The 11,297-nt window shown below is 45.2% G+C and overlaps 1 protein-coding gene across 1 annotated transcript in view; it reads right to left on the bottom strand.

Annotated features, from left to right (window-relative positions):
• The window catches only part of DCPS (decapping enzyme, scavenger), a 63,507-nt gene that overhangs the window by 2,406 nt on the left and 49,804 nt on the right, over window positions 1–11,297 (bottom strand). Inside the window, exons 4-5 of the mRNA XM_081961321.1 lie at window positions 8,802–8,915; window positions 5,408–5,518 (exon numbers count right to left, since the gene is read on the bottom strand). Coding sequence (XP_081817447.1) covers window positions 5,408–5,518; window positions 8,802–8,915 — 225 coding nt within the window. The remainder of the gene's footprint in view (window positions 1–5,407; window positions 5,519–8,801; window positions 8,916–11,297) is intronic.

Below are 11,297 nucleotides of genomic sequence, written 5' to 3'. Positions count from 1 at the left end.
ATACGAGGGCAGATTAAGAACTTATAGTCGGTTGGGAGACCGTGGTTGCTGGTTACACCCAGTCGCTTGTACCAATCCCCGCGGTCTAGGTGGTCAAGAGTTACAGACCCAGGGCCTGAGGCTGTTGTTATGCAATGCGAGGTCCGTTGTTAACAAGGCCCTCATTCACGATCTAATTTTAGAGGGGGAGCCGGACCTCGCGGGAATAACGGAGACCTGGTTGGGCCACGAGGGAGGTCTTCCCCTCGTGGAAATGTGCCCACCAGGCTACCGAGCATTTCATCAGCCCCGGGCCCAGGGAAGGGGCGGTGGGGTGGCAGTAATTATTCGGGAGGACTTAGAGCCGAGGGAGTCTACTGCGCCACAGACGTCCGGATGTGAATCCCTTGTTGTGAAATGGGGCCCTGGGAGACAGTTGGGCCTGCTGATAGTATACCTGGCTCCTCGCTATACATCAGCGGCCCTGCCTGAACTCCTCGAGCTGATCGCATCGGTGGCGGTTGAGACCCCCAAACTTTTAGTGATGGGGGATTTTAACCTGCCATCGATGGGAGAAGCATCAGAGGGGGTTCGGGAGTTCATGGCTTCCATGACAGCCATGGACCTGACTCAAATGATTCAGGGCCCGACACACGAGGAAGGACACACTCTGGACCTCGTTTTTGTCTCTGGCCAGTGGTTGAGTGATCTGGGAGGAGGGGACTTAACCATCACTCCCCTGTCATGGTCAGATCACTCACTCCTTCGACTTGACTTCCCTGGTGCTACCTCCCGCTGCGGGGAGGCGGAACCGGAAAGCACTAGATGGTTCCGCCCCAGGCACCTGATGGAACCAGATAGGTTCCAGACGGAGCTTGGGCCACCTCCTGTAACCTTGACCCGCCCCCGGGTAGAGGACCTGGTGGTCGCGTGGAATAATGCGACTTCCAGGGCCTTGAACCAGGTAGCGCCTTTGCGGCCTCTCCGGCGGCAACGATCCACCCTGGCCCCTTGGTTTACCGAGGAGCTGAGGGTGATGAAATGCCGCAAGAGACGTCTAGAGAGTCGTTGGAGATCCTCTCGTTCCGAACTTGATCGAACACAGGCACGAGCCCATTTAAGGACGTACCTTGTGGCATTGAGAGTGGCCAAACGCCAATATTGTGCCACTCTCATTGCATCCGCAGAGAACTGCCCTGCCGCCCTGTTTCGGGTGTCCCGCTCCCTCTTGTTTCAGAGGCCGCGGGAGGCCCCTCTACAGGGCAGAGCAGAGGAATTTGGGAAATATCTGCAGGATAAAATCGCTCAAATTCGGAAGGATTGGGTCCCTGTTAGTGGTCCAATGGAGACGTCCGTGGCGAGTCTTGAGGAATCGACCTGGGAGGAGTTTGACTTGGTTGCCATCGAGGATTTGGACAGAATGCGTGGACGACTGCGACCCACCACATGTTTATTGGACCCGTGCCCCTCCTGGCTTGTACTGGCATCCTGGGAGGTTACACGAGACTGGCTCCTGGACCTAGTGAACGCCTCGCTGAGCAAGGGGTCTCTCCCGGCCGCCTTGAAAGAGGCGGTGGTGAGACCCTTGCTCAAGAAGCCTTCCCTGGATCCTTTGGAGCTGGCCAATTATCGTCCTGTCTCCAACCTTCCCTTTTTGGCGAAGGTTGTAGAGAGTGTGGTGGCCTACCAGTTTCCACGGCATCTGGAGGAAAATGATTATCTAGACCCTCGCCAGTCCGGCTTCCGCCCCGGTCACAGCACGGAGACGGCCTTGGTCGCGTTGGTGGATGATCTCTGGAGGGCCAGAGATAGAGGTTGTTCCTCTATCCTGGTCCTATTAGACCTCTCGGCGGCTTTTGATACCATCGACCATGGTATCCTGCTGCGCCGGCTGGAGGGGTTGGGGGTCCGGGGCACCGTTTTGCGGTGGTTCGGCTCCTACCTTTCTGGCCGGACGCAGCGTGTGTTGGCAGGGGAGGAGAGGTCGACCCTACGCCCCCTTACTTGTGGGGTGCCACAGGGGTCGGTCCTCTCGCCACTCCTGTTCAACACATATATGTAGCCGCTGGGTGAGATCATCCGTGGTTTCGGGGTGGGATACCATCTGTACGCTGATGATACTCAGCTGTACTTTTCCACCCCGAACCACCCCAACGAGGCCATCGAAGTGATGTCCCGGTGTGTGGAAGCCGTACGGATCTGGATGGATGACAACCGACTCAAACTCAACCCCTCCAAGACGGAGGGGCTATGGGTACCGGCTCCCCGGTTCAGCCAATTAATTCCATCATTGGCCATCGGGGGCATTCAACTTGCCCCCGTGGAGCGGGCGCGCAATTTGGGCGTCCTCCTGGATGCCCGGCTGTCCATGGATGACCATGTGACAGCCGTGGCAAGGGGGGCGTTCCACCAGGTTCGCCTGGTGCGCCAATTGCGCCCCCTACTGGACCGGGACGCCTTACGCACAGTCACTCATGCGCTGGTGACGTCTCGCTTGGACTACTGTAACGCTGTCTACATGGGGCTTCCCTTGAAATGCACCCGGAGGCTACAGTTGGTCCAGAACGCAGCCGCGCGGGTAATTATGGGGAGTACTAGGTACTCCCATGTGACACCATTCCTGCGCGAGCTGCACTGGCTTCCTGTGGTCTATCGGGTGCGTTTCAAGGTTTTGATAACAATCTTTAAAGCGCTCCATGGCTTAGGACCTAGTTACTTGCGGGATCGTATTCTGCCCCATACATCCCTGCGACCAATCCGCTCGCACAGAGAGGGCCTCCTCCAGGTGCCGTCCACCAGACAGTGTCGAGGGGCGGCGCCTAGGAGTAGAGCCTTCTCTGTGGTGGGCCCAGCCCTGTGGAATGACCTCCCCCCGGATATTAGGAATACCTCTGGCCTCCGCTCCTTTCGTGTAAAGCTCAAGACCCACCTTTTTCAAGTTGCTGGCCTGGCTCAACTTTGATCCAACTATATCGCTCCTGACGGGTTTTTTATTTGGGGTATTTTAATTGCATTCAATTTATTTAGGGGTTTTTAAACATTGTGTTTTTACTTGTTTTTATCTATCAGTTCACCTCCTCCTTGTATATGTCGTATATATCTCTTGGTATATGTTTTGTTATATGTATGTCGATATATTTATTTCCTATGTTTTGTTGTACGCCGCCCCGAGTCCTTCGGGAGAGGGTGCGGCTAAGAAATAAATATTTATTATTATTATTATTATTATTATTATTATTAGTTTTTCCCAGCCTGGTGCATTCTGGGTATGTTGGCCCCAAATTCTTCACCAGCACCAGTTGTCAGAAAGAATCTACTCATTGTGAACTGAGACATCTTGTTTGTTTCTCAGGACTTCGATCTACTCCTAACTACGTGCAAGCATTGTATAGAAATGTCATCGGCTCTCCTTCCATTTCTCAGCATTTGAACCCAATTGTATTAGTTTTTCTCCTCCCATCTCTTCTGGCGTTTGCTCATTTGGCAACTGCCAATCAAATACACAGGCAGTTAAGTGCTTTCAAAACCTTTAGGCATGGTTTCCGAAGAAGTACCAAATAGAACAAGTGGCTTGCTTTCACATCTCCTCCTCAAACCACAACATGAGGCTTTTGCAACCTATGGTGGTTATTATGGCAGTTGTACTGCACTGAAGGGTCTACCACAGGTAAGTGTGCAATAGGACTGTTTTTGCAAAGCAGATCTCGGCACCTCAACGCAGCCTGCATTCTGCAGGGCTGGCTCTTAAACAAGGAGGGGCAAAATTGCAGCTGCTTCCCCCCAGATTTTCCATTTGGGCTCATGCTCGCCAGGGACGGTGCCATCCCATTCTGAAAAGACCTCTCCGCAACATCTGGTCCCGGAGAGACGCATTTCATTTTGCCAGTTCCGCCTGGCACCGGCCAATTCATCCCAAGGGAAAAATAACTGTGCCCAGAAAAAGACAAGAAAGAGGCAAGGGTCAGCCGAGGGAAGAGGCACAGACAATCGACCAATAAAGGGATTGTTGCTATAAAGTCACAAGGTGCACCATAAGCAACGAGTCAAATAAATTCAACAGGAAAACCCCACAATAAATTACATAGACAGCATACATCCTTCTGGCAGCGTCGCCACCGATCTGATAAGAGGCATGCCAGTTGCTGCCATGAAGAACCATTTCCTCAGAATTTCATCAGAAATGACTAAGCACTTAAAGGGAAGAGAGACAGGATTTCCTCCCCCACACCCTGGAATTTCCCTTTCAGGAACCCAGACTGGGAGCCAACCGGGAGCTAACTCATCTCTACCCAAAAGGAGAGGATTGACCATTGCTTAAGTCAGTGTTTCTCAAACTTGGCGACTTTAAGTCCTGTGGACTTCAACTCCCAGAATCCCCCAGCCAGCATAGCTGGCTGGGGAATTCTGGGAGTTGAAGTCCACAGGACTTAAAGTCGCCAAGTTTGAGAAACACTGGCTTAAGTGAACATGTAGGTAGGAGTAAAACAATTCATAGTTTTTTTATTTAAAAAGAGGAACCAAGGGAAAAGGAATCTATTTTGAAAGCAAGATTTATAACAGGGTAAATCACCTGAGGGTGAAGAAAATTATGTTACACCGCTAATAATCATCGCTGTCTTTGTGATTAAAAACATTTCCCAAGTTAGACTGACATTTAAAAATAAATCTGAAGCAGTCTGTGTTTTGCTTAGTTTTTACAGATCTATATTAATGCTCTTGAGGATTAAGAAATAAGAGCTAGAAAGTTCTACGTATGTTTTTTTTTCTAGAAATGGGGGGAAAAATAATGGACAAATATAAAAGGGCCTTTCCTCCCCCCCCCCATTTATTTTCTCTCAAAAACACAATACCTTGCAATGGAATTATAAACTGTGAATTATTCTCTCATTAATTCACAACCTTGGATATCTCTAGGGAAAATGCTATCTTGAAAATCATTGCCAGAGTTTCTCTAATTGGGTGGACGCAGCCATTGGACACAGTGGCTCAGTGGATTAAGACGCTGTGTTTGTCAGTCAGAAGGTCGGCAGTTTGAATCCCTAGCGCCGCGTAATGCAGTGAGCTCCTGTTAGTTGTCCCAGCTTCTGCCAACCTAGCAGTTCGAAAGCACGTAAAAAATGCAAGTAGAAAAATAGGGACCACCTTTGGTGGGAACGCAACAGCGCTCCATGCGCCTTCAGCATTTAGTCATGCCGACCACATGACCATGGAGACGTCTCGGACTGGCTCTTCAGCTTTGAAACAGAGATGAGCACTGCCCCCTAGAGCCAGAAATGACTAGCACATATGTGCGAAGGGAATCTTTACCTTTACCTATTGTACATAAGAGAAGACTACTCAGTTTCAGCAACACAACAAGAATCTGGTATGATCAGGAAACCTAGAATTAGAAGATCCAAAACCTGGATGAGGTGAAAGAGACACCTACCCCTCCTTCTTTCAAGATGTTTCTCAGCAAAGGGAGATGCTCAGCCGTAAGATCTCTCACTGATTTGATTCCCCTGCGGTGGCAGATGGCGATCAGGTATAAATCCTCCAGCTGTAAATACAGAACAGGCTGGTGAAGACAGAGATACAATTAAATGCTTTTCACATTTTGCTTTGGTCAGTCCCAAAGCAACGACATGAACTTTTTTCGCATAAGGTGGTGTCAGGCCCAAAATCAAGCATGACATGCGTTGGTTCTTCCAGGCTGAGATCTTTAATTGTTTCACACCTATAGACAAGATCTTGCCAGACTGGAAACTCTATTATCTACACTTATAATATACTCTGGGAACTATTAGGGAGAGGCTGTCTTTACCCTCTTTCTCTTACATACAATACTGGGCTGAGTTGCCTCTTATTCCTCTGGGATGCACCCCCTCCCTCCCAAGGAGCCACCTCCTCACAACAATCCATGACAGGCAGCCCTTTCTCCATCACCCCTATCCATCTCCAAGATATTTTTAAAGGATGATCATGACAAAACAGGGGTTGGCATTACATTTACAGGGTTACGTTTCCCATGCTGAAAGATTGCATAAACTTAACACAAAAATAGAGTATATCTCATCATTGCAAAGATAATAGTCCAGGGCTGTAAACAAGCAATTTCAAGCAGCCAACTTAGTATTGCCTAGATGAGTGACAGATAGATAGATAGATAGATAGATAGATAGATAGATGGATGGATGGATGGATGGATGGATGGATGGATGGATGGATGGATGGATGGACGGACAGATGGACTGATGGATGGTTGGATAATGTATAGATAGATGGATGGATGGACGGATAGATGGATGGACAGATGGATGGATGGTTGGATGGATAATGTATAGATGGATGGATGGATGGATGGATAGATGGATGGATGGATGGATAGATGGATAGATGGATGGACAGATGGATGGATGGACAGATGGATGGATGGATGGATGGATGGACGGATGGATAGATTGTAAAATGATTTACAAATTATTAGATGGAAGGAAATCCTAGCTTGCAAGAAGTGGTATGTGTAAGAGTAAAGAAGTAATAAAAATACAATTAAAAGTGAGGAATAAATAAAGTTAAAGTGCTGGAAATAAATTCAGTGATGAATGTAAACAGATTGTACATATTACAAACTTTACACACATCAATTTCTGATATACCGAAAGAGGTCACTGAATTGTATCTCAAATGTTTTTATCTACTGTGAAGTCTGGGAGGAAGCTAACCGAGCCAATTAAAACATCCTGAAATGCACATTAAAAATAGTAACATCATCAAACACCAAGAGACAATGAAAGGTATAATGGTTGATCGAAGTCCTCCTTTACATGACTAGATTTTTAAAGCAGGATGTTGTTTTTCAAGATCACGACCCTCCCCTCTGTTCCTGGTAACACGAATGCACCAAATTTAAACTGGTGTTTTTTTTCCCCACGGATGGTCACTTTTTAACCCCATGACCACAATACAGGAAATCACGAGAACAAAGGGGTTGCCTTGTTAGTTCCAGAACAGAAAATATTTCTATTTCATGTGGCACATTGTGTGGATCTTGGTGTGTAATTGACAACGCAACCCCATTGTATTCAGTTTGCTAGAGTAAGGATTTGGTGTCTTGCAACTTTAAAATTTGAGTTTACTCCTCATTCCCTTTGCATTTGTCCATTATCTTCTGCCAACAGCTATGGAGATGCTATGCTGGTGTGATCCAGCAAAAAAGCATTGAAACAAAGAATTAATTGTTATATCACAAGCGTTATGGTGGAAAAGCACAATTATTTCATACAAGTTCTACATGCCTAAGGCAACTTGGTAGATAGATAAAGCAGTTTCATTGCACCGATTTTGAACTCTGATCTTGTAAATGGGAACTCTGAAAAAGAACATTTATCTATAGATGGCTGAGCCACATTTTTTTATTTCTCTTCTGTTCGGAACAGGAAGCTCTATAAAAAGCCTGAACTTGAACTTCAAAATGAAGATGAATTGAAATCTCATGACTTTACAAAGCAGAAAACGCCTTCCGAAGAAGAAAAGTATATAAAAAAAAACTTCACAGCCTTACTTATTAAAATTAGTTCTTTAAAAAAAAAACCAGAAGGGCAACCAAAACCATATATGGCTAAAAATATACCATCACTCTTTCGGTTCAGTAAGTGACACATAAATCATGGTTTATTTAACTAAGGTTTGAATAAGCCACAGATGATTCAGTTAACACAACTCAGTACAGTAACAGAGTTCAGAGCCAGAGTTCACAAATGTTTGAACCCAACAAAAGGAGGTAAAAAACAACAACCCTATATTATAACAATAAACCCAGGTATGGAGTAATCAGAATTCTCGGGAACTGGGCATTATATAAATTTAATAAACAAATAAGCGTAAGAAAATAGCCCTCATATCCCAAAGGATAAATATTTGGGAAGCAACATAAAAAGATTGATTTTTTCCCCCAACAACAAAAAGTCACATTCTAAAAATATATGATGTCCCAGTATATAGTCTGTTAATGGCCTTTGCTAACTTCACCGTCAAGAGATGTAAAGCAAAAAAAGCTTGGTTACGACGAATTCTTTTTTATAAATTACTTTTTAAACTAACTGGTGTTTCCAAACATGGCAAAGATTTTTAAGGCATCTGTTCTTTTGTATGAAACCTTAAGGCGAGGGACCAGTTGCTAGGGGAACAAGATATATATCTGCTGAATTAAAAAGAGTGGCCTGAAGGTCAAATAAAAAAGTTTTTACAAACCCAAATCACCAAGGGAGATTGGTGCAAGATATGTAAAAAAAAAAGGAACATGGCATTCATTACAGGATGCTAAGAATTTCAAGCTTCTAATTTTAGCCATTGTATTGGTTTTCACCACAGGGTCCTTAAAGCAGGGCTGATAACTACTTTCAAGAAATCCTTAACAACTCTCCCGTTCTATTTCATGTTAGTTCCATGTATTAATCTAGAAGTGTCGAAATCCTGTGGTGCTGGGCCCTGTCTGGCATTATATTGTATGTTCAGAAGCATTTCAGAGACTCTTCGGGTGCATCAACACACCTTTTGGACCCACAGAGGTTTTTGTAGAGAAAGTACTCGGTTTGCCACATTCTTCTAAACCAGTTGCGCCTCCTCCAACAAACCAGATTTAAAGAAATTGCGGTGTTGATACAACCTGTGACCCAAATATGGGCACTTTCATTTTATCAAGCAGCAAAAGAGGATGTGAGAGGGCTGAAACTTTTCTGAGGTCTGGTTGTAACAGGAAAAGAAACCCAATTCTCCAAGAATCTGTTTTACTTGCAAAATAGCAACGCCTCCTTCAAAGAGTTTTTTTTTTTTAACCTGACCTGTTTTTGATTCCATTTCAAATCTGGAATGAGAACAAAACCGTCGATGGGATCTGGATTTTCATAGACAATCCGATCAGCTTCAGCCTTCTTCTCCAGGATGTTGTATACCCACTAGAAAAGATAAAATGCATTTGTTTATTTATTAAATGTATATGCTGCCCATCTCACTCCCAAGTGACAGATTAATTGCTTAAAATCAGATTGACCTCTTCCAATGACTTGGTGATTCATTCTGACTAGGTGGCTCAGTGGCTAAGACACCGAGCTCATCGATCAGAAAGGTTGGCAGTTCGAATCCTTAGTGCAGGTCTCCTACGTGAGCAGGGGGTTGGACTAGATGACCTCCAAGGTCCCTTCCAACACTGTTACTGTTACAATGCATATCTCCAAGCCAGGCTGTTATTTTAATTTGTTCTTTGCTCCATAGAAACTTCATTTCAGGTTCTGAAATACAAAATGTCACTTGAATTCCCCAAAGAACAACACCATTAGTTTCCCAACTAATGCAAGCTACAGTTCATAGACCTGAAAACAATCAAATAATGTGTGTCAGAACGGAGGTCAATCTTGGAGGGGAACTAGAATTATTTTCATCTTCATCCCCACCGCATTCCTAGCCAGATGATTGAAGAAATGGGTTTTCTTTTCTTTTTTTCCTCCAAAGTGAATCTACACCCTGTCACTTCTGAAAGCAAAACACTCGATTTAATCAACGCTTAGAACACATAAAATGGCCGCACTTACAAAGGAGACTGGCGCAAACTCCCACATAAAAAGGACAATGGATTCGCCATGAAACCAACTGCAGTGAAGTAAAACTACTTTAATATAGTTTGGGAAGCAGGAAAAGGAAAAGAAATAATGTACAGAATGATACAACTTTCAAATTTCTTTAGGCATGGAACAGTCCCTTATTTTGTCTTCTTATTTTATTTTTACTAACATCTCTACAGAATTCAGTGTAGCAAGGCCATAGCGCCCACTGGGGAAACATTTGGCCAGGTAACCCCCAAATTAATTCCAGGGTGAATCTAGGGGCACCTTTTAAAAACCATAGGGCTCTCTGGAGCCTTATAAAGTCAGCTTCAAATGGAGTGGCTGATGAGCATCATAAAATAAATAAATCAGAATAAAAGGAAGTTGGCGGCTGAGGCTCAGCAGGATTCGGGCCCCCTCGGGGGCAGCTTCTGACACGAAGAGCCCTGGGAAGGAAGAGTTTAGAAATTCAGTATACCAGAAACTGCTGTACTTGAACATTTGAAACCATCATTAAGTCTTGCTATTTAGCTCCAGGGTGCGTGAGATATTTCTGCGTTAAGTCTGCCTACGTGGAACACACCGAGATGTGATGCCAGTCGCATGACTTAACATAGGATGGAAGCATTTTAAGCAGGATAGGAGATCTGGTGTTTGACAGAGTGAGGTGCTTTGCACAATAACTATCCTTCCACAGAATCAAATGTCAGTCGGACTGTATCACAACTGGGGGAACTTGACTTGGCTGGAGGCAGTATTTTGTTTCATTTCATTTTATTCTACATCTATACTTTTAAAAGAAGAAATCATGGCACGTTTGGAGCACGCAGAGCAAATTGTGCTGCCAGATACAAGAAAGAAAAAGGCCAGACGTTTGCAGCTGTAAATAATTGCAAACATATCACAGCGACACATTTGACTGTGCAAAAATACCAAATAGGGTTGCACTCTGAACCTCTGCTAAAGCCCTGCTGTTCTGTTCCAATTCTCACACTTCAAATGAAATGAAAAGTCCATCTCTCTTTCTTTCAAGGAGTGGGTCGCCTAAAAAAAGAATTCCGTGCAGCTTGAAAGAAAGAAAGAAAAAAACTCAAGATGGTCAGCCAACAGAAAAGGCCCTCTTCTATTCCTCCCATCTGCCTTATTTCAAGTTATATACAAACCATTAATCATAGTTTCAAACAAAGTCAAAACAGCCCAACCAGAAACACTGGGTGCTTAAGCACTGTAATGTAATAAGCCTAGAGTTACTACCGTTATTTAGGCTCCCAAAAGCTAAATGACCATCCTCACCAGAGGCGAAATCAACTTACCTTCACTACAGGTTCGCAAATGTGAGCGCACGCGCCACCTCGGCGCATTCACAGAACCTTCCGCGCATGCGCAGAGTGTCAAAATACGGGACATGATGACCTCCAGGTGGGCGAGCAGAGCCTCCCGGTGCTATCGGTTCGCCCGAACCGAAGAGAACCAGTCGGATTTCACCCCTGATCCTCACCAATACTGAGAGGGGCAAGCCACCAGAATAGAAACTGACAGCAAACAGCACTTCTTACTAGCACCGATGATGTTATCTAGTTTGGGTACTGCATCTGGTTTGCCAACTGCACAGTGGCAGATTAGGAGAGCGCTCCACAGGGTCAACGTCATTGCCCAAAGGATCATGGGTTGCCCTCTCCCCTCTTTGGAAGAGCTTTAGAGCTCCTGCTGCCTTCAGAAAGTTCAAAACATCCTTAA

The sequence above is a fragment of the Natrix helvetica genome (genome assembly GCF_964273705.1).
Source record: "Natrix helvetica genome assembly, chromosome: 8".
Taxonomy (NCBI): Eukaryota; Metazoa; Chordata; class Lepidosauria; order Squamata; family Natricidae; genus Natrix; species Natrix helvetica.
The sequence above is the reverse complement of the archived record's forward strand: the minus strand, read 5'-3'. Positions and strand labels throughout refer to the sequence as shown.